The following is a 26871-nucleotide window of genomic DNA, read 5'->3' as shown; positions in this document are numbered from 1 at the left end:
ATTACCATCCCCTTCTACATAGATAGAGATACCAACATGAATAAATCAAATAAAATACAACACAGAGATATCGAGTTCCTCCACATTTGCACTCTTAAGAAGTCCTCTGAACATAAATCACATGACTATATATAAGTATCATATGCAGAGTCTGAGTATACTTTGGTCACATAAATCACATTTTTGTTAACAAAGCAGCACAATTCTGGGGTGTTTTAACAACACAGTAGAACATGTAATTCTGACTCCTAGCGCCAGTACAGATGAGATTTTAACTTAGAGTAGAGATGTGGAACTTAGTTATCGGAATTGGGACTGGCGTCCCGAATTGCACGGCGGAGTTCGCTTAAGAAGTCCATCTGTGATCCAGAGGAGGGTCCACTGTTTGCTTGCAGCATAAACTGAAAAGGCAACCAGCAGCATATCAAGCGGGAGGAAAGGAGGAGAAAATGATATAGCAGGGGAAGATGTGTTCACCTGATGAGGAAGCCTCGAGTGTCCCCATGCTGATGCACTACTTCCTGAATACATTGCTGGTCTTTCTGGATAATAGTAATCAGTGATTAGTACATGCAGCACATAAGATATTTGAATAAACTAGATAGCTACAATAGATTCTACATATTGTGAATTTGCAATCTAAACATTCTTCTTATTTCAATATTTGAGATTTTAAATAGATAGAGACTGAAACTTTGGTTGCTCTAATCCAACTCTGGTATGGGTTTTATCAGTTTGACACCTAGATTGGTCCCAGAAGAATATATATTGAAGAAAAAAAAAATTGTGCAGAGTTTTAAAGATTTCCACATTTCCAGTAACAAAGACTGGAGAGTGTGAAAAGATTGCCACGTTACAAATGAAAAAGACCTCACTGCAGATGAAATGTTGACAAAATAAATACCTGAAAGTTACTAGCAAAATCCAACATCTACAAGCAGTGTTCCTAAATTTAAAACTGGGTTGGGTTTTTACCATATTTCAGCTCAGAGTCCAGTAACAGAGCAAAAAGGCGAAAAGGAGCACCAAATTAGAAACTGAGCAAGCCAAGACAATAGAGCAAAAGTGTTGACACAGGACATACCCAAATAGTTACTACTCAGATGTAAAATCTTTAAGCAGCATCCATCTATTTAGTAAATTTGGGCTCAATGTGTAACTTTACCAATATCTATTCCAGTTTATAGAATATAATATCAAGGACATTAAAATGTATTGGCAATTACTAATATGTCCAAGCAACACTACAAATACTAAAAGAGGACAATAGAACACATGGCCCACACATTGTATCCAACTTTAAGTGTATCCCGCATTGTTTTTCACTAGGACCAAACAAAAGCTTTACCCGTCTTTTCAGTCTTGATGAGAGATCTTACAGTCTGTACCTATCTTAGAATCCAGTTCACCACTGATGAATATTAAAATATGATCATCTCTTTTAAGAATCGACACAACAGTAAATTGTACCCCCAGTCATGTCAATGACATTGCTTCTCATATACAAGCAAACATGCAAAGCAACATGGAGGAAATGCTACTGCTTTTACATAAGCAAGCAGTTCAAAAAATGACAGATGTCCAAACATCATAGGTAAACCAGTCAAATCGGTGATGGGATGAAAGAGTTCCGAGAGAATTCCACTCACCAGATAAATCTACAGATGTATCATTGTAGTTATGCATTGCCTGTGCCCAACCTGCACTTAAATAAAATGAAGCATGGAGGTAAATGGGTCGCACAATATCATATTTAATGCCTTGCAATTGTCAAGACAACTCGAGCAATAAGCTATTTTTCAAATTAAGTCACTAAAGCATGCACAAATTTTAAACCAACTATGATGCGAATCAAAAAATATAAAGCCGCAATAACTGCAAACTAGAAAGAATTTCATTAGTAAGTGAAATTTTCTACTAATTCACAGCAAATAGGATCAGAAGGGAACCACAGTAGACAAGGAAATCAATCCAAATTATTCTGATATCTAATGCCAACAAACTGGGGGTTCAAGTCCATCAATACCATTTTATAATTCCACTGCACCAGAAACCATGCTTTTCTATCCATCTAATTATCATGTTTGCCCTGCTAGAGGACAAAAACCTATCTCTTGGGAATATATTCAAGTTCGTCCATGCAAGACACTTTTACACTATTCAATAGCAACTTCATGATTTCATACTTTTTAAGATAATTTTGTAAGCTTACATGCACTTCGACTCACTCATTAAATGGCTAACGTTGTTTTCATCGTCATACATTAGACTAAAGTCAGATTAAAAAAATTGCTAAAACTAAAAAACAAAAAACAAGAAATGCAACAGTTTGGTAATTTTTGACAGTAGTCCTATATTTACTTAATATAGGAAGTCAAACATATCAAGGTACTAATTGACCAACATATGCGCAAGGCCTATTGCCTTTTGAATCATATAAAGAGTTCAACCCTTCTCCAGGGAACTGTGTTATTGTAAATGTTGCAGAGATTGGTACCCCAAACATTTTAACAGCATGATTGAGATACCAACAAGGTGATGAATTTAATTGATTGATTAACATAAGAAACTCTTTTAAAAGCAACTGCAGCATGCACTTACGTTCATTCAAAAGCTGGGACGCTTCACTGCGATAACACCCCTCCAAAGCAATCAAGCGTGGATGAGAGTTTTCGTGCATGAGATTGCTGCTCCCTATATCAAAATGATCTAGAACAGGAATATTCCTTGAAGGAACATGTTGATTCTTCTCTGCATCATTTGCAAAAAGACTGTTACTTCGATCTAATCGGTCTGCAAAATGAAGAAAAGCTAAACTCCTTCAATGTTTAGGGTCCAAGATATATTAGGAACATTAACATAAAGAATGTTTCTACAATTTGGAAGCATATACGTGGACAGAATCTTCATTTTGGCAGAATGTTGGGGTACATAGAAGAAGAATAAGGAATATCACATTCAAGAATGGGAAGATGAAACAAGTCATGTAATAACCAGCAGTGCCACCAAACAGAGATTGAGATAACAATCACAATAAACACCACAGCGAATTTAATTCGCACCAACCAGCAGTACCTTCAAATGATTCAATAGAAGAATTTGGGACAATCGATGTACATAAAGCATAAACAAATACATAAAATAGCAGATTCAGTAATAAATGTAATTCTTCAATATGGTATTTTGGTCCAAACACTTAAATATGGCCTACACTTACTAATCAAGGAAGAAATGGAAAAAGGTAGTGAGACACGACCAAACTTGGTAATAGGATGAACACCAAGTGATCATATTATGTTCTATCTTCTAATAACTAATTACCAAAGCTAAGCTTCTACATTAGAAATGCTTTTGATACATTATCTCCTATACTGTCCTAGTTAATGTATTCCAAAAACTCACTTTTTTCCCATTATAGTAAGGAGTTCCTCCCAGACAATTAAAGAGCTGACTCCTCCTAAGTCCAAGATTCTTATACAACAAAGGCTGTTATGAAGCAAAGCATTGTATGCCATGGCAATAAGATTTAAATATAGCATATGCGCAGTGGTCCACCAAGCCACCTTACAACAATCTATGTCCAAGATATATGAAGAAACCAGATTTAAATGGAGTAAGCTTCGTATTATATCATTCCATAAGCATATATTCTTGGACATATTGCATACAGAAACTTAAGAAATTACAGATCCTTAAATCACAGCCAAACTGTTAAGAGCAATGTCCTTATGAATAAATTAACACTGCTGGTTCCAAATTCCATAGACAACATGTATTTCAATTGGGAACTAATATTTCCTTAATTTGATGCTTCGAGGCAAAATTCACAGCTGAGAATAATACATATTTTTGGTACAAGACAATTGAGAAGCCATTTTCTAACAAAGGTGGCAAAAAATAAAATAAAACAAAAAAAATAAAGAAACACACACACACACGTCCATTGATCAATTGCGGTTTATTCCCCCTCATTAGAGATGATAAACAAACAAAGAAAGAGAAGCCACAAAATGAACAAAGAAGCAAAGGTATCAAAAAATGGTCTGATATATCTTCAAATTGAGCTATACAAAGCACCATAACTTTTCTTTAAAAAAAAATACAATGAGTAACAAGGAAGTCTCACGTGAGAAATTAAGCTAGTTAGCTGCAAAATTAGCAAAATTGTAAAGTGCATTTCAACAATACTTCTTCTTGATATTTTAAAAGTATAACACTTAACTTAGACAAGCTGCATATAAAGAAACTTAAAGATCTAAAAGTAATAAGAAAAGAAATAATCAAATGAATGGAAAAAAAAAAAAAGAGAAGGAAAAACTGACCTCCCGATTTGCGCCTGTTAAGAGAACGATTCCTGTAAATTTTTTGAGTCCTTAATTAAAAGGCTCATGTAACACCAAAATTCAAAAGAAAAGAATAATTATAAAAAGAAAAAGAGAAAGATACCTTTGATTGGGAGGAGCATAGCGCTTGACGACGGCGCTAGAATCAGGCTGAGGAGGAGGAGGGTTTTCCAGCATCTCGAGCCTCCTTCTCTCAATCGGACTGTCTACCGATGTGGTGCTAGTCTAGCTTCTGGATCCACAAGGGCTGCGCTGCGGGTTAGTCTCCCCTACCCGCCTCTTTCTAAAACGCTTGCCTGGCACTTGGCCCGATCATTTGCTCACCTTGTAAAAATTGCATTTTCACCCACTTTTTTACGTCTCTTATTCCTATTTACTAGTCTTCCTCAATCTCTAACTAGTTGCATTTTCATCCTTATCCATATGTTATCTTTCCTAATTTTCTAAAATAAATTCGGGCTAAATTACTTTCACTCTCCCTAAATTTAGAAAAGATTAGCATTAAAACATCCAATCTTTCATTTGCAACACTAATCTCTGTAAATTTCAATTTCAGTATCATAAAACTTGAACATATTGAACACTAAACTTTCTTGATTTTGATTATTATAAAAACTCTCTATCGTTAATACAAATTAAACATATTGATAGAATGCTGACGTGACAGTATATGTGTCAACTTTTGTTTAAATCCGCATTCATTTAAGTAAAGCATAAGTAATAATGTCTTACTTACTTCCCCTCTTCTTTATTTTCTTTTCTTCTCACTTTATTGCAATTTTTCCTTCTTGGCAAAAGTCAAGTTTTTGCGCAAATAGCAAAAAGCAATTTACAATGCAAATAGTAAGTTTCAAATACTCTACAAAATGGCACAAATAACTGACTTAAATTAAATTAAAAAATTAGTTAATTTCAGTTTAATATAATCTATATTGGATATGATACGATGCTAATCTTCCCCTTTAAGAAAATTACAGTTTGATTTGGCCCTATTTATTTTCAAATAATCGAATTGAATCAAACCATACCCACCACTAACAGTTTCTAAAATATATGACTGCATTTGAATAATTTCATTTAGAAACATTAAAAAATCTTTTTTTATCTTAAAGTAGAAAGTTAGTTTTTTTCTAAATTACTTAATTACACTTTCTACAAAAATATTTTTGACTTCATAACTTTTCTACGCGTACTAAATATTAAAAAAGAAATGATTGCAAAAAATGAAGACACTTTCTCTAAAATAAATAAAACCATGTATGTAAGATTATAGAAATCATCATAACTTGATAAATAGTTTAGTTAGTATGGTATGTTCGTGCAATGATTTGATATCCTGATCACATTGATATTGCAAGCAATATATCCATGTCGTTATGAAATTCTTATGCTTGATTATGAAATTCTTATCCTATCATTGATAAATAGGTGTTCAATCCACTTATATACACTTCCTCGCTCTTAGCTTGTCATATAAATGGATCGGATCCAAACCTCTCACGCTTAGTGTCATATAAATGGGTAAAAAGAGTTTGTGCATACCACAAACTAATGCTGAAGCAGGTGGAAGTTTATACATATTGCACCTAAAACTCGATAAACCGTGAAACGTGATTTTGAACTGCTCCACTTGCATCGTCATTGAGATGCCAAAACTAGATTATGATCGAAGCCGGACACTATTTGTAGGACTTCATAACCTTCTAAACTATCAAGCAAGATTGGCTCAGCTTCGTCACTCGAACTCCCTAGCCCAAGTCTGCCATTCTTACCACAGCCCCAAACCCACACCTCCCCTTTGGATGTGAGAGCAATGGAATGTACTCGCCCTCCGGACACTGAAACAGGGATCTCCCCCGCCAAACCCTCAATCTCCAAGGGGATGCCTTCTGGCCCTAGTCTTCCAAGCTGGGAGCTCTGATTCCATCCCCATGAGACAATGTTTCTAGCATCTCCTTCAGCATCTGATGATGCAGCCCTGCAAATTGCCAAAGAATGGCCCAGGCCAGCTGCTATGGATGAGGGATGGATGTTTAAATCAACTGGAAACAATCCTATTTCATGATTTGCTCTGCCCAATTGGCCATATATATTGCTTCCAGAACTCAATAATGTACCATCACCTTAAATAAGACAATCAGAATAAACAAACAGATTATATTTGGTTAGTTACTTTGGTGATCTAAATCTCTAGTACATTAATTCTAGCCAACCTACTAGCCAAGGGAGTATGTAGCATTACTTACAGCAAAGAACCAAGGAATGATCAAGCCCACAGGCAATATCTACAACTTTAGTACCATGCAACTCTTCTACTAAACAAGGATCCCAAAGTATTGGCATATCATTTTCCTTCTCCATCCCTTCTAAAACCAGCCTTTCAGAAGCTTCCAGCATTAATTTTGGCACTTGTTGATTAGCATTAGAATCCAGAGCTGACACCTCTAGAGCTCCCATGATTTTTCCTAACCTGCCATCGGCCGAGTAACCCCAACCAAATAGTTTTCCTTCCTCAGAGAGTGCAAGAGCATGGCCCCAGCCAAATGATACCTGTTGAAACAAAGAATGCAATCAACCCCATCAACCAATTTAAAAGAAGACTCTAAACCCACTACATCTGAATCAATGTAAAGTGTAAGTTCAAAGAAACGTTATCTACCTTTTCTAAGTGTCTACCTTAGCTATCTTTGTCCCTGCAAGTGCCTCAATTTTAGAAGGTACGAAGGCCTCTGTAATTCCTTTCCCAAGACCAAGCTGACCCCTCTTAGATTTACCCCAAACCCATAAAGAACCATCATTTGCAATGGCTGCGGAGACAACACCAGATGCATACGCGGAAAGGATGTGAACCTTATTCAACCCTTCTACTCTTTTTGGTTCATTCCATGTATCTCTGCTAAAATCAAGATTTGCAGTCGGTAATTCACTCTTCTTAATTGTTAATTGTAAATGATGAGAAATCAATGTGTCAATTTTGGCATCATTATATTTCTCTCTTTTTTTTTTCTCTGGAGTTAAGAAGAAATGAATTCTAGCAACTATAAAAATGACAATTGAGTGAATAGAACTCAATCATTTAGTTTCAAAAAAAAAAAAAACTCAAGCATTTAAACTTTCCAAACAAGGGGAAATCACGAGATTCTTGAATTAGTTGCTGCAGTTTACCGTGTTACTCATAGCGACAATTAAACAAACAGTTTGCAGGCAGTATAATAATTTAGTGCAGATGACAGTTTTTCAATTAACCTCGGGGCAGGAATGCAACGGCCAAGTTGGGCTTCGTTGTTGCGACCCCACGCCCATAGCTGACCTGTGGAAGTGACAGCAAGGGAGTGGTAATGGCCAGCGGTGACTCCCACAATATCGGAAGGAAGGCCAGAAACGATGGTGGGCTCATAGGCATCGGTTCCAAGGCCAGTAAGTGAATTGGGTAATCCAAGAGCGCCATGGCTTCCATCTCCAAAGCTCATCACAATTGTATCCCTATGATTAAAAGAGCTAATACATCTTCGTGTTGCATTGAGGAGGTTTTGCTCCTTTCGTAGGAGTGCTCGAATTCTTAGCATCTTATATTTGTACCGTTTGGAGGCTGACCATCAGTTTTGGTTTTGTTTCAAATTCGTCAAACAAAAGTACAATGAAGTACCTTATATTTTTCACTGATCTCTTCACATTAAGGATTGCAAATTTTGTTTTCTTATGCCACTTCAGCACCCTATATTTTTTATTTTAAATAACAATTTCTTATATAACTCCTTATATTTTTAAATCTGTAAATTGATTTATTAAAATTTAAAATAAATTTACATGTATCTTTAGTTAGTTTTTCTTTATTTAAAGAATCAATCTCAACTCGAACGTACAAATATTAAAACTAAAGATGAGTAGATAAATTAAAGAATATTAATAAACTAATATGAAATATTTCTTATTTTGAACTTAAATTTTACATATTCTTAAAAAATTTAATTACCATTGGATTAATATTTGAATAATTGGATTACTATCTAATAATGCAGCAATATGAATAATTGCATATAATAATATCAAAACATCCTTCTTAGAAAAATGAAGTGGAATGCAATCTGTATTTTGAGTGGAAGTGGAAGTGTGAAAATGGGATCCTGGAGCTATCTTACCAATAAGCTTACTTAATCCAAAACCAAAAAGCATGTGAAATGAACTATTTCCACTATGAAGCAATTGTCTCATAATTCTTTTATTTTAGCAATATTTTAAAGAATATGTATTTACTAATTTACTTAGTGGAAAATACACATAATTTAACCTTTAAAAGGCTAAATATATATTTTTGCTTTTAGATTTTGATCATTTAATCAGTTTAATGCTAATTTAATAAATATTTAAATTTATTTTTTTAGTTAGATTTTAATATATTTTTACATTTAATTATTGCACGAAAATATATAAATATTACTAAAAAAAATTTATATATTTTTTAAGTTAAATAAAAAATTTAAAAAATTTAAATATTAAAAAAGTTTTAAATGTCTATTAAACTAAATTAAAATATTAAATTAACTAATTAATATAAATTCAAAAGTATAAATATATCCTTTCATAATTATTTACCAAAGAAATCTTTAACTTTCAAAAATTAAGTGATAATTATTAAAATAAAATGTAAATTTAAATAACTTGTACAATATTATTAAAGTAATTAAATTTTAATTATTAAAATAATAGTGGACCTTTGCGCTCATCCCCAGCTTTTATTTCTATTTTCAATTAAAAGGAAAAAGAATTTCTTGTTTTCCTATTTCAATTTCTGTTCCGTATGGTTTTCACAGAAGCTTTTATTCTTAAATATTACTGAAACCATCTCTTCAAATTTTCAGTAAACCCTTTAATATTATTTTACTAATATATATTATTAAATTATTCATCTTTAGAAAATTCTATCTTCCAATCACCAAAAAAAGAAAAAAGATTAAGAAAAAGAGGAGGAAATTAACCTTGTTGTTATTAGCATCTTCATTATGATTTTTTTTTTATAATTACATTTTAATAATTAAATTTTACAATTATTATTAATATTAATAAGTACGAATATCATATATTTTCTCTCTATAATGTTTCTCATGATAAATACGAGACATGCAATTAGTATGAAGTTACTTTTGTAATACTTAAATATTAAAATGTATATAAAATGATTTTACAGAATATTGTAATTAATTTATTATTTTTATTTGAGATATTTGTGTAATTTAAATTATTTTACTTTTAAGGCAAGAGATTTTGAAATCTATTCATTTAGCGGCAACAATTCAAAATTCTAAGTTAATTGTGATATTAATATATATATATATATATATATATATATATATATATATATATATATATATATATATATATTGGATCCCAATAAACCCAGTGATAAAGGATTAAAATAGTTGATAATTATCCACTAATGAGAAATGAAAGTATGTGTGTAATTTGAGAGGTTAATTTAATTTAAGCTCTCAGCTTCTCATAACCCTGATAATGGCTTTCTTAGGCTTCAAATATTTTGTACTCTATTTTTCATTGTTTGATGAATTTACAAAAATTGAGTCCAAGAAAAATAGTCATTTTTAAGTATTTATTGTAAACAAAAGAAAGGATCATATAAAGACTAACTAAACATATGTCAATTAATTAATAAATCAGCTACTGCCTTATATTTTACTAAAAGGGATAAAAACACATAATTCAACTTGTATTTTACTAACTTATATTTTACTTTTTCACATTTTACATATTTTTATCTTTAATAATTTAATGGCCAGATTTTTATTTTAAAATATAAAAGACCCGTAAATTCAACCATTCAATTCCATACTGAGAGAAAACCCTAAACACCATGTCAACTGAAATTACCTCTCATACTTCCACCCTTCAATTATCTCCCTCTTGTAAGAAAACCATATCTAACAAGATAGATCATCTTGTTGAGATCTCCCATATTTCTGATAACGTACAAATAGAAGATACTCTAGTACCTATCATCAACCCTTACAATATATTCAAGAAACAAAATTTTGTCAGAAAAACCTTTAACCAAATCATCCACAAAAAACCCCTCACCATAAAAGAATATGTTCAATCCTCCTCCCTTTCTCAGTGTTCACTTACTGCTACTTCTCAAGAGCAGTATGTTACTTTAGAAATTCCCACCTCTTTCATAGAACAATGGCGGAAACAAGGCTATTCTCATCTCCATCTCGGAACTGTGAGACTTGTCCTTTCCTATCATGGAAGGATGGGATTGCCTGTTACAGCACGGATGTCGCTTCTGGACACTCGTTATCTCAAGTACGAGCATGCAGTGATTGGAACAATAGTCACAACACTCAACACTGGTAGTGTTGTTCTGACTTTCTTCCCAAACTTTAACCTCTCTTTGAGCGATCCTTATCTTTCCACTGCCTTAAAAGTACAAGTCCAAATCACGGGAGCTAGTCAAGTTGAAAATGCTCTCTCAGCGACTCTTCACCATCAGATCGTTTATCGATTGCAGGATCATGCACTTAACTTGCAGATCCCAGGCTTCCAAGCCTCATCAGATGCTTTGTACATCATGGCTGATTCTGGTCAAACCCCTACAATAGTTCAAGCCCCTCGACAGCTTGACAAGGAAGATCTACAGAAACTAATTCCTATTGAATGGGTAACAAATTATGAGAAGCTTCAGGCAACTCAATCAAAACCAGTACAAGCCACAGATCCCCTCTTTATTCAGCAAAAGGATGGGACTGTTAAAACGATCTTTACAAGAACTGAGGAATCTTCCTCAGCACCGTCAATTTTTCAAGCATCAATGATACAACCTGTATCACGGCCTAGGGAGAAGATCCCTATTCACTCCTTTCAAGTATCTGGCAACCAGATCTATGCTGCACAAGTCAGAGGACACTTTGTCTGGGATGTAGCCCCAGAAATGTGCAAGCCAGAATGCCTATGTCATGATGATATGGATTATGCTGAACCCTGCTTTCAGCATCCACAGAAGAATCCAAAGAAGATGTCTCTGGATACTTCTTGTTCAGAGATTCATCCTAAGCCAGATGATCGGGATCCAGATGGTTCCCAGAGAAAGAATAAAAAACAACTGCCAATGTTCGATGAGGCAATTGAGTTTCTTGCCAAAGAAGGAAAAACAGTCATTGACGTTTCTTATGATGAGTTCAAGGAAATTATGGCACAACTCAACATTGAATATGGCAAACCCCTTCCGCGAGCGGAATTGATCCAAAGGTTTATAGGCTGGAAACCCGGTACCCGTCCAGTTTAGTACAGGAGGTACAAAACGTTGGGCCAGGTATAACAATGCCACGAACTTTTGGACCTACTTCATCTCTGTCACCTATATCAGCGGTACAACCCTTGGTTCTAGAATGTTTCATGTTACAACCAGAGGATTTTCCTCCCTTGGGAAAAACAGAGAACAAAAGATCTGAAATCCTTCCTACACGGATTTCACCCTCTGGAAACTTAGAACCGCTGACACCCCCTGAAGAAGTTCTCAACTGGCAGACATCTAATTCTATTGTCCAAAACACTTATTTAAAGAAGATAGATGGCAAACTGGATCAAGCACTGCACTTGGTTCAAAACATAGATCACAAGCTGGATACTTTTTCACAAGAAGTCCTACAACTGTACTCATCCCTGACAGCAAAGTATCAAGCTCTGGACAAAGAACTCCGGATACCTCAGCCGATTACCCACTCTTTTATGCAAAAGCAAAAGGAGATTTCCCGGCTGAAGAAGCAAATAGATCAAATTGAAAATGATCTCCGGAAAGACCAGTCTGCTGCAATTCCAACATTCATATCGGCAGCTTCAACCTCATCAGCTATTACTCCTTCATACTTTTCTTCTTTCCCTTTTCTTTCACAACCAGAACAACCACAAGAAACCCTTTATCAGCCCTTTGGCACATTTTCTCACCTTTACCCAAAAAGCTCAGAAACCCAGCAAAAGAAATCCTCTCATCCTCTAGCCTCTAAAGACAAACTTCCAGAGCAATCTCTCATCAGTCCGTATGATTCAGAATCCTCTTCAGACAACTCAGAGATGGCGGATATCACTGAGATTCTCATGAACACTTCTGCTACTGATCCCAGTCCAGAAGTAGTGGAACCTGAAGATGAAGATGCTCAGTCATTCTTTGCTCCCACTGGAGCTCCAAACCCAAGGTCAAAACCAGCTAGCGCAGGACCTTGGTTCACTTTTGATGACTTGCCACCATCAAAATGGAAGGATAAGCTTTCTGAATTCTTGGCATGGATTGATCTCCAGATGACCCTTGAAGGGGCCACACTCAAAAAAGTTCTTGCCGAATTTGTCACAAGGTTTACCGGAAGCTTAAGAGATTGGTTTCAGTCTCAGCCTGAATACATTAGGCTTCAATTTGTCACTCTGTCGACTCCATCAGCAGCAGTAACGATCCTCCATAACCAGTTCCTTGGAAGTTATGACATTGTCATAAGACAGCAGAAACAAGAGTTCTTTGATCGAGAATGCTGTTCATTCAAGATGAATGATCTGGAAAAGCACTATTCAGCTATGTCCAAACTCTACTATGTCATTGGAGGACACGATGGTGATGATACTCTAAAGTATACCTTCATCACCTCTCTGCCGGATGAAGTACAACCTGAGGTTAACAATATGATTGCGGCTACAAAGAGACCAGTCACCTCTATTACACTTGGAGAAATCTGGCAATTCACACTCTCTTCCATTAAGAGACTGTGTGATCAACAGGAGTTATTCAAAAGGTTTTCTCAAAGGGACTTGATAGTCCAAAAGGCTTGCAACAAAAACCACCTCAAGATTAAGTGCAAAGCCGCCAACTGCGTCTGTACAAATCACAAGAAGAAATCTGGACATCATTTCCAGAAATACACGCGCAGCAACAAGAAGTTCAGGGAAAAGAACCCAAAGAAATTCAAATACTTCCGTAAAAAACGGAACCAGGGGTACAAGTCTGACAGATGTTTCATCTGCAAAAAGAAGGGACACTATGCAAAAAATTGTCCTAGGAATCCAGAAAAGTCAGCAAAGATGATTCAACAAGTCAGCATGTCTTTATCTCTTGCAGACCCTTTTGAAGAGGAAATAGAATCTCTACTTTCAGAGCAAGAAGATCTTACCCCAGAAAGCTTATTTGGGTTAGAAATGGAGTTCTCAGACTCCACAGAGTCTTCACAAGAATCTTCTTCAGATTCAGATGATAGTGAAATACCAATCTTGATGATTGGTCTGCATGAAGAAAGTCAGAAGAATATTCTGGAAGATGTAATATAATATCCTCTCTCTCCAACCCTATTATCTTCCTTCTTTGTTTCTCCTCCACCTCCTGAAACTTTTCAATTTACTACAAAACCCCCTCCGGTCCATATATTCCCACATGAGATCTGTCCTCAAAATACTCCAAGCCCGGTAATAGCTTTCTTTGACACTGGAGCTCGGAGAAGCATGATGAACCCAATGGTTCTCCCATCGAGTATTGGAGGCCCCATGATCGATTCTTTAGGGCGGCAACGGTCAAACCTTCAAAACCACTCGATCACAAGATGAAGATTCGGTTCTTTCCCCGATTGCGTTGTATGGACGCACATCATTGGTTCAGATCTTCCAAACAAGGATATCCCGATAGGATTTGATGTTTATCACCAAGCTCAAAAGCTCCAAATCCTTCCAACCGGTATAAAGTTCAAGAGACAGTTTTGGCCATACACTCAAACTTCAAATCATTTCGTGATGATACTATTCCTCCATTCCTTCCATACACAGAAAAATTCCTTCAGTTCTGTCCGAAATCTCATTCACATTTCCAACATCCTCTTCCTCTGTGGAAAAATCCACAATTCTATATCAGCCTCCCCTTCAAACTTAATGAAGACATTAACCCTACTAAAGCCACACACATGGGAATGTCTCCCATGACCTAGCCCTTGCCCGATCGGGAATGCCCGACACTACATGAAGGTCTAATTGAGCCCACTACTTCACAATGGGCTTGCCAAGCCTTTTATGTGGAGAAAAGGTCTGAAAGAATCCGAGGAAAGAAGAGGCTTGTCATAGACTACAAACCCTTAAACCATTTCCTTCAAGATAACAAATTCCCTCTCCCTCGAATCTCAAATCTCAAGGTCCACATCCAAAAGGCCCAGTACTATTCCAAATTTGACCTAAAAGCGGGCTTTTGGCAACTCGGTATCCGACCAGGAGAGATACAAAACTGCATTTTGTATCCCTAATGCCCAATACCAGTGGACTGTTATGCCTTTTGGGCTTAAGACGGCCCCATCTCAACTCCAGAAGACAATGATTGAGATTTTTGGACCGATCCTTTACTCTTCTTTGATCTACATCAACGACATCCTTCTATTCTCGGAAATGAGAGGACCATCACCAATCGTTACAGCTTCCTTGCCATCATCCAAAAATATGGCATTATGCTATCCGAAAAGAAGAGCTTTATTGGCCAACGAGAAATTGAATTTCTCGGAATGCATTTCAAGAATGGCCAAGACATATGGTCCCCACTGACAAAGGAACTTGATAATTTTCCTAAGAGAATTTATCGAAGAAACAAATTCAACAGTTCCTTAGAATCCTGAATTATGTTCGAGAGGCCATTCCACACCTGTCTAGTTACACGTGCCACCTCTCAAAGATGCTCAAGAAGAACCCTCCTCCATGGGGAGCGGAACAAACAACAGCTGTCAAAAAATTAAAAGAGCTGGCCCACAATCCACCACCTCTTACAATCCCGTCAGCAGGAGAACTTATTCTCCAAACAGATGCATCTGACTATGCATGGGGGGCCATCCTCCTAGAAAAACTCCACGACAAGGAACAATTGTGTGGATATGCATCGGGTCAGTTTTCCTCTTCAGAAAAACATTATCACACGACCTACAAGGAAATTTTGGCGGTTAAGTACGGGATAAAAAAGTTTGAATTCTTCCTGATTGGACAGCACTTCCTGGTTCGGATGGACAACTCTTCCTTCCCAAAGATTCTTGAATCCAACCAGAAGACCTTGCCTGAACCCCAACTATTGAGATTAAAGTCATGGTTCAGCAGGTATGACTTTAAGGTTGAGCATATAAAAGGGATAAGAAATCTAATCCCGGATTTCTTATCCAGACTTTCCAAGCCTCAGAATCAGCCTATAGTTCTTCTCACCTCTACAATAAATCTTCCCATAATCTTTATGGCTTCCTCATCCTCCAGATCAAACCTGCATCCTCCTTCACCACCAGATCTTTCCAACAACCTTACAACCAAACAAGTCACAGACTTTGCCCGGAACATGATGTTCCATTATTTGGCAACTTTTCAACAAACCTTCTCACTCCCAATACGACCCAATTTCTTCTTTCCAGACTACCCTTGGTGTTTGATTTACCACTTATCCCCTGAACATCCAAAGCATGAAAGTGAGTTATGGTTTCTATGGTGCCTATCTACAGTATGTCATCATGCTATAGAGGTGCCTATTATGAATCTCTTACACTTCTTCAACAATGAAGCTAACTCGGGGTCTTATCCATGGAGATTCCTTACCTGGTTCAAAACTCCATATCAATGGACAGGAGATCTCCTTAAACTTATTCATGAGCACCAGTTATTCTCAGTCAACAATTCCAGAGCTTCGGAATACAATGCTATTTTCATATTGCACAGGCCTTATCTCCGACTATCAGAAGACACATATGCAACTCAAAATATCTGTCACTATTGGAGAAAACTTGATAGTCCTTTACATCTTGCTCCTCCAGCAATCACAGAAGAACTAAAGCGGGCCCTGCAATACAGGAATGAATTAAGGACAGCTAATGTCTCTGCTCCATTAGTCTGCACTTTCAATGGACATCAATCAACTGGACAATCCATTGAACATTTCTATTTCTCTGATCTTCCAACTCCTCTGGATGACCCTACCTTAACCAGGGCACAGCAAGAAGCTCTCATGCAAGACTCCCAGCCAATGGATGATGACTCATATGATGACGTCTTCTGAGCACATGCAATTGTCGGCCACTCTTCTGTATTATTGAGTTTATCCTTCACATGCAACTGTCGGCCACTCTTTTGTATTATTGTGTGTATCTTTATCCACTCAGTAAGTAGAATGTATTATTGATAGTGGTAGGCCGCCGTAGGTCGCGATAGTTGTGGTGTATTATTAGCCTTAGTGGAATATCTACTAACTTTTGTTTGTTAGTTTAGTGGGATATCCACGCTATAGTTGTGGTGTATTATTAGCCTTAGTGGAATATCCACTAAGTTTTGTTTGATAGTATTAGTAGGATATCCACTAACTTTTGTATGTTTCTACCGACTCTCCACTCTATATAAGGAGAAGTCTTTGGTAATAAAATCCAAGCAAGTTTCTCTAAGAAAACCTCTCTATCTTATATACTCTCTTATGGCTTTCTAACTTTCTCCTTTCTCTTCTCTTGATCCAATGGCAATGTTTCAATAGTTCATGATCGCTTCACAGTAATCCAAAATTTAACTCAAAGAAATTTAAAGATCCGAAAGAGTAGAAAGACCGCATGGCAAGAGCATGTCTTAACTTGAGGATCATGCTTTGAGTTCTGAGGTTATCGGCATTTCTACTACATATGTAACTACATAGAAAAATATTTATTTAACACAAAATTTAAAAATGTTATACTTTATTATAATATGAAATTTATTTTTATTTACAGATTAAATTAGGACTAAAGTGTTTTATAACTATATAGAATATTGCTATAAATAAGTTTACCATAAAATTTAAAATGAATGTATAGCTTTACTTATAACCAAAACATAGAACAATTTATCCTTATATGCTAGATATTGAAATCTGAAAAGCAATAGATTTTTTGATGGCTTGATCAAACCAATAAGAGGAGTAATGGTGGGAAACTTGCCATGTGGCAGAGGAGCTGATTAAACCAATTAAACAGAGATGGCAATATCCTTTATCCAATTCTAAAGCCAGGTGTGAAATCCTTGTTGGCCAACCAGATCCTAACCTAATCTGAAGCTTCATACCAGCCAAGATTTTCAAGCTCGCAACTAGTGGTTTAGCTGAGCCCTTATTTGCTGCCATTTTTTGTTTATTGTAGGCACTGCTACTACTTACTATCTTTTAGTTCAGTAGCACAACAGATTAGAAAGGGAAGACAAAAAGAAAAAGAAAAAGAAACATATTGAGAAATGGCAACACAAGCACTTGTGTCATCTTCTCTTACTTCTTCAGTTGAAACTGCTAGACAAATTCTAGGTGCTAGATCTTCCTTTGGGTCTTCAAGGAAGAGCAGCTCCTTTGTTGTTAGGGCATCTTCTACTCCTCCTGTCAAGGTATTTGGATTTTTTTTTTTCTTACCTTGAGAATGTTATTGCAGAAAAATAACATGCATGCGGTGTTTGAAGTTATAAAAAGAAACAAATCAAACTTGATGCCATAATTTGTCCTAATTGATGAACTTTGATTATGTGATTTTTCAGCAAGGAGCAGACAGACAATTATGGTTTGCTTCAAAGCAAAGTCTTACTTACTTGGATGGCAGGTAATTGTGCAAGATTAAGAGTAGACTCTGTTAGTAAGCACTTAAGTAACTCAACCATAAAACTACACAAAACTGTAATGGTCAGATGTTGGCATTTATAGTTGACTTTCATTCTGTTATACAGCCTTCCAGGTGACTTTGGATTTGACCCACTTGGACTTTCAGACCCAGAAGGTACAGGAGGGTTCATTGAGCCCAAATGGTTAGCCTATGGTGAAATCATCAATGGAAGATTTGCCATGTTAGGAGCAGCAGGTGCTATTGCACCAGAAATTCTTGGAAAGGCAGGCCTAATTCCACCAGAAACAGCACTCCCTTGGTTTCAAACTGGAGTGATCCCACCAGCAGGGACATACGACTACTGGGCAGACCCATATACACTGTTTGTATTTGAGATGGCACTCATGGGTTTTGCAGAGCACAGAAGATTCCAAGACTGGGCCAAACCAGGATCAATGGGTAAGCAATATTTCTTGGGATTGGAGAAGTTCTTGGGTGGTTCTGGTGACCCAGCATACCCTGGAGGACCATTGTTTAACCCACTTGGGTTCGGAAAAGACGAGAAATCAATGAAAGAATTGAAGTTGAAGGAGGTGAAGAATGGAAGATTGGCTATGTTGGCAATCTTAGGTTATTTTGTACAAGGTCTTGTGACTGGAGTTGGACCATACCAAAACCTGCTGGATCACTTGGCTGATCCTGTTAACAACAATGTCTTGACTAGCCTCAAGTTCCATTAGAGATCATATCTTCTCTCCTTCCTTTTTATCTCTTTGCTTCTCTCCTACCCATTTGTAACCACTGTGTGAAAATGCCCTTTCCTATTATAATTTTATGTAAGAAAAGCACATTTCATGATCAAGATAGACCTGTTAATGTTACTATACTCTTGTTTCTATAGGAATAATCAGGCAGTTCCATGACTACCTAACTATAATGGGGTGAACCAATGACAATAGAACCTGAAATGAAGCTTAACATCCTCAAATCCTAAACTAATGTATTCCTAGTTTTAATTAAGTTGCATCTTTTTAATATGTTCGTGGATAAATAGTAGCTTTCATTAGCCCGCCAAACGAACCAAACATATCTTGAGCTATTTAGAGTTTGATTTGACATTGTTTATTAATTTAATTAAACTGAGCTCAAGCTCACTTTTTAACTTGGTAATTTCATCAAGGTGAATATGAATCTGACAATATTTGATTTGGTAGCTAGATTGTTTTTCACCTCGAGCAGGTTTGCAACCAAGTTTGTAGGTTTGAATTTCAACTAGATTTGTTTAGGAATCTTGCAAACGAGCTTGCGACATGACTCATGAGTATATCCATTTATGAGCTCGTTTATTAATTCAAAGTCAAATTTGAATTAATTTTATTTTTAAATATATATATATATATATATATATATATATTACATATATTATCTATATAATATATACATATATTTATATATAAATAATAACTATAATTATTTATTATCTAATATAATAAATATTAAAAATACTTAATGAGAATTCATACTTTTCACGTTTAGTATAATAAATGAGTTATTTATGAATCGAGTTTTAGCCACTCGTGAGATCATTAATCTTAAAACAGAGTTAAGTTTGAGCTCGTAGAATTTCAACGGTTCATTTATAGCCATAATTTTCATTAGACCATAATTCTTTTGCCAAAAATACTAAAACAAATATATGTTTATTTATTATTAAATAAGAATTGGCACTACAATAATAAATTAATATGACAGTAATTAATAATTTTCTGAAACTTAATAAAATCTTGTAAAATCAATCATATTTTGTAGCATAATTAAATATTTCTACTATTTAATAATCAATCAAAATATGAAAGAAATCAATTTCCAGAATCACATTTTTTAAGAAAACCATCTATCTAAAGCAATTTTTTTTTTTATTTGTAGTAATCTCAAGCTAATACCTTGAAATGCCTTATGAGCTACAACATGGTGTCACTTGAAAAGTCAAGAAGATAAATACATGAAGAAAGGACATCTAATTTACATACTTGCATTTAATTTTTTTTATTGGAGATGTATAGATGTATATTAAGGTAATTAGTAACTTAATAAACATATAATATTACTGTAAGAAAATATAAGATTAAATGAGCATGATAACTTTCTAATTAGCAACAATATACATGAAAGTAATTATAATTATCTTCTGATTTTTTGTTAAATAGAACTTTTCTATTTTATAAAATTAATTACTACCCATTTTCTAAATCGTCAATGCAGTAAATAAATTTTAATTTTTAAATTCGTTCAAAATTATTATTTTTTATTAAATTAGAGTGAAATTATTAATTTTAGTACAACTGAATCTTAATTATCTAAATATTTCAAAAATATTTACATTTAGAGAAATATTGTTAAATTATTATAGTGAAAAATTATTAATTATTATGATTATTTTATTTATACTAAAAGCAACATTTTTCCTGATCCGATAGGAAAATTAATTTCAAAAATCAAATTACAATTTTTTTCTCATCAGTTTAATACTTTGACTGCATTGACTATAAACAAAAGAAGAACGAGAATATATAGTGATTACTTTCGCAAGAACACCAGAAATCTTGATATACTAAAAACAACACAAGAAGCAAGTCATATAATAGACCAAAAATCAAAAGCTAAATTGTAATTATCCCAATATCTTTTTAAAATAAATTTGTCCTATAAAGTAATAATTTATAAAACAAAAAACTCAATAACAAATAGGTAGAAAGACCATTGAGGAGCAATTTTGGGCGGGGACTACAGAATAGCTCAGGCCTCAGTAAAACTTTTCTGAAGTAAGTAGGATTACTCAGTTCTTGCGAAATACTTGTTTGACATCTCCAAACAAGCAGTAAAAGATGAACCAAATTACAAATGTCACTGAAGTGATTATAGGATATCATTTTTCTTTTTTCCTCAAATTGCAGAAGAGTTCCTATAATAAAATCTAAAACAGCAATTCATTGTTCCAAGGTGATATCAAAACTCTTACAAAAAGAATCGGCTGGGTATTGCACTAGCTTGGATGTCTGATTCCAGAAAATTTCCCTGAGATCATCAAATGATTGTAATCTAAATATGCCCTCAACTTCAGAATGACATTGTTAAGACTAATGCCTCCCGACGTAGCTGAAACGAACTAAGGAGCACAAGCACCTCAAATTATGCAGCCTGAGCCACAGGTTCATCTGCACTTGTTGCCTCTAGCCTGCAAACCACATTTCTCAGTAACAGATACAAAAGATTACCCCCAAAATCAGAAAAGCTGACTGTTGTTTCTGCTGGCTATATACTAGCTCAAAGCTAGAGCAGGCACACATTTTACAACAGCCACCAAAGAGAGAAACAAGGGACAAGAGCATATCGGCAGAATACAGACTCACAGCAGGCATATTATTAAATACAACATTATACACTATATTACGATCTAAATCGGTGCACCCTATGAAATATCACCAGACTTGCTGACAAAGCTTTGAAAAGTTTATACTGGACAAGAAATTAAATCCCACCTCCACTGGGTTTTGTTTTAAGCATAGGGAACAACTCTTCGTTGCTGAGCAGCCTTCTGAAGAATGGTTCAGGCAGCAAGCACGTAGCAACGAAAGATTAAGGCATAATTATGGATAGAGTTACTAGCTAGTCTCTATTTCTTATCTATTCAGCCAAGTAAAACAAAATGTGTTACTCCTACCTTTGAATTCCTTCTCCAACCTCCATTCTGAAAAAGCTCCCTATCTTCACAGGTGAGCCCACTTCCTTGGATAGATTGTTTAGTACTGTCTGTAAATAAAGCAGAGCAGAGAGCGCAAATTTTATAACAGCATTTAATACATGATGCATAATCATATGAAGATGTGAGCCTGCAAACAGACTCAAGAGGGAGATGAACAGAAAGCAGACCAACACACATGCAGAAAGATTTTATGCAATGTTCTCCACCATACCTTCACATTTACAGCATCATTTATTATAAATTTCTGCTCCATAAGAACAACTTCCTCATAGTATTTACGCAAACGACCTTCTACCATTTTCTCTATTGCCATTTGAGACTTCCCCGTGCTTTCTGCCTGCCGCATAAAACTAGATTGATGATTAAAATCCTTAAATAGTAAAATAAGGTCATTAAAATCAACAAATAATAAGGTTACTAGAAATTTAGAATTAACCCCAGAAAAGGTCACTAGAAGTAGTTAGACTGAATAACATCCTCATAAAGACTAATACTTAAAGAACCTCCCCACCCCTGCACCTGGCACAACCTCCTCATCGAGAGACAGAGAGAGAGAATATAAAACCCTTCAGCATAACCAATATCATTCACTAGATCTCCTTGAATGAAAAACAGATCTAAGGCAATTAACACCTCAATCAATTTATCTTAAACAGCACTGGTGAATTCAAGGCTTTTCATATTTAAGCTGCTGTAAATAGGCACGCATCTGCCAGAATTGGTAAACTTGAAACTACATAAAATCACAATGTCAAATAAAGACCTTGACATCAGTGAGAGGGAGGAACAACTCTGTAATAGCTGCAGCAAACTAGCACCAAAGAAAAATAACAATTGAATATTCCTTTTGCCAACCATTACTTCGAAAAAACAAGAAGAAAAATAAAATATTTCCCACAAAAATTTTTGAAAACTGTAGTGATGAAAACTTAACTAAGACAATCATTTACTTAATATAAGCTATCCCAATCCTCTAGATTATATCTGCTTTGAGGTGCAATCTTCAATTGATTCAATTCCTTTCACCTACTCGAACCCTTAATTCTTTTTGGCCTGAAATTCTTCTTCTTTATTGGCCATGGCATCACCACAAAATAACTTCCCCGCCCTCTAGCTAATAATTGATAGCTAATTCCATAGTATCATGTTTCATAATTTTCTGCTGCCATATTATTACCATGATTTAGAATTTCTAATAGGACTCTAAGCTTCACTGATTGCATATAGCATTAAATCTAAAAGTTCAGTCATTTCTCCAGTTTGGTAGATGCTATTGATTGATTTTATCATGCGACATCCAATGGCAAGAGGTAACCCTGAAGGGATAAGAACAGCAGTCACCAAAGCAAGTATTTCTGAAAGGCTCAAAAAAGATAATAATAATAACAACATTGAGAGATATATGATGACCAATTGTGCAGAAAAATTAGCATTGGATTTTTTAGCAGTCTTCATCTTTACTTTAATAAGGGCAACTAACAGCTGATACTGAGTCTTACTATACCTGAGACTTGAGAATTTCACGTTCGCTTTCTAAAGCGTCACTAGAAACAAGTTCCTTCGTCAAGAATAATGGTTTTGCTGCCACCACATGCATTGCCAATTCCGATCCAACATGATGGAGCACATCCAACTGCGAATTTCCATCCTCTATCTCAAGAGATAGAAGTCCAGCAATACGGCCCAAACCTACATACATGCAATGATGTAAACCAGATTAGATAAGACTCCTCAGTTCTAGATTCTCTGGTACACAGTATTAGCTCGACATCATGGTGTTTCCCCTACACAAATAGCATTCAACGAGCTAAGGACTGCAGGTCTGCACCATCTACCTGCATGAGCATAATCTTTCACAAAAGAGAAAAAATGCAGCTCTTAAACACAGTTTACCTGGTTGCGGACTTGTATGGAGATAGGTAGACAGAACACCAGGCAAAGATGTAGACATGACAAAACCCCTTCTAAGTTTCACATTCTCACCCATCATAGCAGCTACTTCAGTAATTGCATTTTGAACAGTTGTTTCTCCACTTATTTTTGGATGTTCAAGATTTATCATCAAGTCCTGATTAAGATAATATATTAGAACATAGTTACCCACAAATCCAATTTCAGTTAAAAGTTCTAAACTGGTGGAAGACTGATAAGGACCTGCTTGCATTAGCCTCACTGCAAGCTCATCAATACAAATTTATCAGATTAGCCAAATTCTTCTATCAGTAGATGAGACTAGGAAACTTTCACAAAGAGAATTGAAGGTTAATATTGGCAGATTGTTGGAGATAATTCTTAAAATCCAGGAAGATGGAGAAATAATTTACGTGAAACTCACTACATATTAAATCAATAAAATGAGAATAATTTACGTGAACCTCACTACATATTAAATCAATAGAATGAGCTTCAAAAGCTCCTTAACAATGCAATTGTATAAGGCCCTCAAAACATAATTGTTCTTTCTAAAAGGGGTTAAGGGCATACTTAAGCCCCAGGCAGGTATTTGAAACATGACTGATCATTTGAAAGAAACATCTGTATTATGATTGCTGTAGGTGAGATAAAACATTATCAATTAATGCATTAAGAAATAACAATTAAAACTGCAGCAACAACAATCAAGACAAGAGAAAAGAAAGGCTCACCTCCAAGCACTCAGGTCCAACAGGATGGATTCCAGAAGCCTGTTGAGCAGTATTCTCAGTCAGCAAAGCTTGCTTTGCTAAAGATAGTGCCTGCAAGAGAAGTCAAAGTATACAGTAATTAAGCATGTGCAAGGGAAAAAAGTATAAATTTAAAAGATAGAAGTACAACTTTTAAGCAACATCAAATGGAAATGGCAGCATAAAGGAAAAGTCTTAATACCCACTGACCAAGCACTGAAATATATCATTTCTGGCAACAAAGTCAGTTTCGCAATTAAGCTCAATAAGAGCAGCCTTCCCTTCATTCTGTGCCAATGCAAGTAACCCTTCAGTTGCAGCTCGGCCAGACTTTTTCGAGGCCAAAACCTTCCCTCTTTTCCTCAAATCCTTCTGTGCAGCCTCTACATGAACATCCCAAATTCAAGAAAACTGCCAAAGCATCAAAATCAGAAAATCAAATCAAACTTCTTGATCCATACCAATGTCCCAATTGCAATCAACGAGAGAAGCCTTGACATCCTTGATTGGAGCACTAGTCCTTTCTCTCAATTGCTTGATGAGACTCATTTGCTCTGCTGCAGCAGGAGCATGAGCACTAAATAGCCTAACAAACATTCCAAAAGCAGATTGTGAAGCATCTTTACGTGCCCAAGAAGAATAATTTTGCTCAGGGTTACCCAGTCTACTAAACAGCATCATTTGAAGTGGACGCCTCGCAGTTCTATATAAAGCCATTTCTATATATGAGCTCTGTAAATAAACACAACAAAAATCAAAACTTTTCGAAAAAAGAAAATGAATGAAAAAGTTAAATAAATAAGCAATTTACAGTGCGCAGCACAGTTACTAGGGTTTAACAATAAAGGTTTTTTTGTAATAAAAGTAGATATATTTACTGAATCTATAAGAACAAAGTTTTCGACTTTCTAGTCAGGTGCTTACCTTAGAATAATGTATCAATTGAAATTAAATTAGGAACTGATGAGAAGTGCGGCTGATTACAGATTTCAATGGTGTAAAATGTAACTGGTATGCAAAGCTGGATGCTTTCTCTGTTGTGATCTTAACATTTCAGCGTCTGCGTGTGACTGGAGATCGGCAGCTGCGGTCTTCGGGCTGGGCCACAATCACCGAACTGTATAATCAGCCCACCACATGCTCAAAAAATTGTCACTGTTTTTTCTTAAAACTTTTTTTCTATAAATTTATTTTCTTACATTTATATTTATACAGTGTAAAAAAAAAATATTTATACCATAATTTTATCTTTATCTTTTATGTGTATTTTTTTTTTGTTAATTTAAACACCTTGTTTTGTACGCGTTTCTTTTTTTTCCTTTCTACTCTTCTTTTTTTCTGTTAATATATCTATCTTTCAAATTAAAACCTTATCTTTTTTTTTTTTTATCTTTTTTGAAATTGAAACTTGAATTTTTTCAATCTATTGTATAAAATTAGCAGTTATGATGAGATTTTAGTAGATAATAGTTCTATAAATTCATCTTTGATAAAATTATAAAATATTTAATTAAACCTAATTTTTGTTGAAATTAAAATGGGTGAAGTAATAGAAGTTGGATTTTAAAAGAGAATGATGCCGATGAAGAAGTAAACAAAAAATCTATTAAAAAAAAAGCACATGCCGCTAAAGATTCTCTTGAATCGTTAAGAAAAAAAAAAGATGTTGCGTTGGAGGAATACTAATATTACTTCCATTTATAGAAAACATAATTTTAAATAAAATTAATTGCAGTATATCAACAATATATTATTAATATACTATTAGTTATGTATTTATGATTATTTTAGTTAAAGTTATAATATATGAAATAATTACTTATTTGTATAAAATATACAAATGAAGATATTTGAAATATATTTTATTGCGTATTTAAAGTTTTTATATTAATTTAATATGTGTAAAATCATTTATTAATACACATATGATTTTAGAGAAATAATTTTAATATATTTTATGCCCATTATTGTAAATATGCAAAAGATACTAATAAAATAATAAAAAGATTTTGTTCATATACCTATAATGATATACAATTTTGAAAAAATACAGTGATACATTATTTTTAAAAATTTAATTAAAAGTCACAATAAAATAATATTGTATGATAGTTTTTTAATATTTTAATATAAAAGTACACATATAGTAGTTGCTTTTGCTGTTTTTGAATAATAGAAAACATATATTTTTCATTTTTAAAAATAATAAACTTTAATTGAAGTTTTTTAATATTTATCTTGATTTTGATAAATTTTGCTGAAATTTTCTAATGATACACTGTATGAGCTTCAAAAATATCTGCATAGTTACTGAATTATGATTGTAGCTTGATTTGAATTTGTTCAAAATTGAATATATACTTTAGTTTGAACTCGTTTTCTTCTTTGTTGTTCTATTCGGCAATCACAATGATACTTTTGTTAGATTAATGTATGTTATTCTTTGATTTTTTGTTTTTGTTTTAGTCTGAATGATGCAATGAAGTTAATTTTATAGCTGATTTATTTACTTT

The 26871-nt window shown here is 34.7% G+C and overlaps 4 protein-coding genes across 7 annotated transcripts; 1 reads left to right on the top strand and 3 right to left on the bottom strand.

Moving 5' to 3' along the window:
- Positions 1 to 107: 107 nt before the first annotated feature.
- On the bottom strand, positions 108 to 4722 carry LOC8288304. Of its 2 annotated transcripts, none has more exons than XM_015722625.3 (6): positions 4447 to 4722; positions 4323 to 4354; positions 2602 to 2751; positions 1650 to 1700; positions 478 to 542; positions 108 to 401 (listed from the first exon to the last, which is right to left on the bottom strand). In XM_015722625.3, the coding sequence occupies exons 1-6, from the start codon at positions 4518 to 4520 to the stop codon at positions 297 to 299; spliced, it is 477 nt and encodes a 158-aa protein (XP_015578111.1). In that variant the 5' UTR covers positions 4521 to 4722; the 3' UTR covers positions 108 to 296. The 2 variants fall into 2 exon arrangements, with proteins under 2 accessions (XP_015578111.1, XP_002524568.1); XM_002524522.4 differs by having other exon boundaries at positions 2602 to 2793; positions 4447 to 4712.
- Positions 4723 to 5738: 1016 nt separating this feature from the next.
- On the bottom strand, positions 5739 to 7973 carry LOC8288303 (ultraviolet-B receptor UVR8). Of its 2 annotated transcripts, none has more exons than XM_015722608.3 (4): positions 7590 to 7973; positions 7020 to 7239; positions 6590 to 6893; positions 5739 to 6466 (listed from the first exon to the last, which is right to left on the bottom strand). In XM_015722608.3, exons 1-4 carry the CDS (start codon positions 7907 to 7909, stop codon positions 5982 to 5984), a joined length of 1329 nt encoding a protein of 442 aa, XP_015578094.1. In that variant the 5' UTR covers positions 7910 to 7973; the 3' UTR covers positions 5739 to 5981. The 2 variants fall into 2 exon arrangements, with proteins under 2 accessions (XP_015578094.1, XP_002524567.1); XM_002524521.4 differs by having other exon boundaries at positions 7020 to 7236; positions 7590 to 7972.
- A 9487-nt stretch (positions 7974 to 17460) lies between these two features.
- On the top strand, positions 17461 to 18794 carry LOC8288302 (chlorophyll a-b binding protein 8, chloroplastic). Its single transcript, XM_002524520.4, has 3 exons — positions 17461 to 17723; positions 17871 to 17932; positions 18057 to 18794. Exons 1-3 carry the CDS (start codon positions 17580 to 17582, stop codon positions 18670 to 18672), a joined length of 822 nt encoding a protein of 273 aa, XP_002524566.1. The 5' UTR covers positions 17461 to 17579; the 3' UTR covers positions 18673 to 18794.
- A 1898-nt stretch (positions 18795 to 20692) lies between these two features.
- On the bottom strand, positions 20693 to 25620 carry LOC8288301 (elongation factor Ts, mitochondrial). 2 transcript variants are annotated; one of them, XM_002524519.4, is made up of 9 exons: positions 25283 to 25608; positions 24820 to 25090; positions 24569 to 24741; positions 24341 to 24430; positions 23589 to 23763; positions 23200 to 23384; positions 21907 to 22032; positions 21654 to 21742; positions 20693 to 21167 (listed from the first exon to the last, which is right to left on the bottom strand). In XM_002524519.4, the coding sequence occupies exons 2-9, from the start codon at positions 25073 to 25075 to the stop codon at positions 21122 to 21124; spliced, it is 1140 nt and encodes a 379-aa protein (XP_002524565.1). In that variant the 5' UTR covers positions 25076 to 25090; positions 25283 to 25608; the 3' UTR covers positions 20693 to 21121. The 2 variants fall into 2 exon arrangements, 1 of the variants encoding a protein (XP_002524565.1); XR_007216754.1 differs by lacking the exon at positions 20693 to 21167 and having other exon boundaries at positions 21907 to 22045; positions 25283 to 25620.
- Between the last annotated feature and the right edge of the window lie 1251 nt (positions 25621 to 26871).

The sequence above is a fragment of the Ricinus communis genome, chromosome 7 (genome assembly GCF_019578655.1).
Source record: "Ricinus communis isolate WT05 ecotype wild-type chromosome 7, ASM1957865v1, whole genome shotgun sequence".
Taxonomy (NCBI): Eukaryota; Viridiplantae; Streptophyta; class Magnoliopsida; order Malpighiales; family Euphorbiaceae; genus Ricinus; species Ricinus communis.
Note: the sequence above shows the minus strand (reverse complement) of the source record. Positions and strands in the feature narration are given on the sequence as shown.

What these genes read in the sequence shown, in the direction of transcription:
- LOC8288303 (XM_015722608.3), bottom strand. Translation starts at nt 7,909, where the DNA reads ATGCTAAGAATTCGAGCACTCCTACGAAAGGAGCAAAACCTCCTCAAT. An exon ending in CGTTGCATTCCTGCCCCGAG is followed by an intron (nt 7,240 to 7,589) that starts GTTAATTGAAAA and finishes TCTTGATTTTAG; the next exon opens with CAGAGATACATGGAATGAAC. An exon ending in TCATTCCTTGGTTCTTTGCT is followed by an intron (nt 6,467 to 6,589) that starts GTAAGTAATGCT and finishes GTCTTATTTAAG; the next exon opens with GTGATGGTACATTATTGAGT.
- LOC8288304 (XM_002524522.4), bottom strand. Translation starts at nt 4,520, where the DNA reads ATGCTGGAAAACCCTCCTCCTCCTCAGCCTGATTCTAGCGCCGTCGTC. An exon ending in GTCCCAGCTTTTGAATGAAC is followed by an intron (nt 1,701 to 2,601) that starts GTAAGTGCATGC and finishes ATTTAAGTGCAG; the next exon opens with GTTGGGCACAGGCAATGCAT. An exon ending in ACTCGAGGCTTCCTCATCAG is followed by an intron (nt 402 to 477) that starts GTGAACACATCT and finishes TTGCCTTTTCAG; the next exon opens with TTTATGCTGCAAGCAAACAG.
- LOC8288302 (XM_002524520.4), top strand. Translation starts at nt 17,580, where the DNA reads ATGGCAACACAAGCACTTGTGTCATCTTCTCTTACTTCTTCAGTTGAA. An exon ending in CTTCTACTCCTCCTGTCAAG is followed by an intron (nt 17,724 to 17,870) that starts GTATTTGGATTT and finishes GTGATTTTTCAG; the next exon opens with CAAGGAGCAGACAGACAATT. An exon ending in CTTACTTACTTGGATGGCAG is followed by an intron (nt 17,933 to 18,056) that starts GTAATTGTGCAA and finishes TCTGTTATACAG; the next exon opens with CCTTCCAGGTGACTTTGGAT.
- LOC8288301 (XM_002524519.4), bottom strand. Translation starts at nt 25,075, where the DNA reads ATGGCTTTATATAGAACTGCGAGGCGTCCACTTCAAATGATGCTGTTT. An exon ending in TGATTGCAATTGGGACATTG is followed by an intron (nt 24,742 to 24,819) that starts GTATGGATCAAG and finishes ATGTTCATGTAG; the next exon opens with AGGCTGCACAGAAGGATTTG. An exon ending in ATGATATATTTCAGTGCTTG is followed by an intron (nt 24,431 to 24,568) that starts GTCAGTGGGTAT and finishes CTTCTCTTGCAG; the next exon opens with GCACTATCTTTAGCAAAGCA.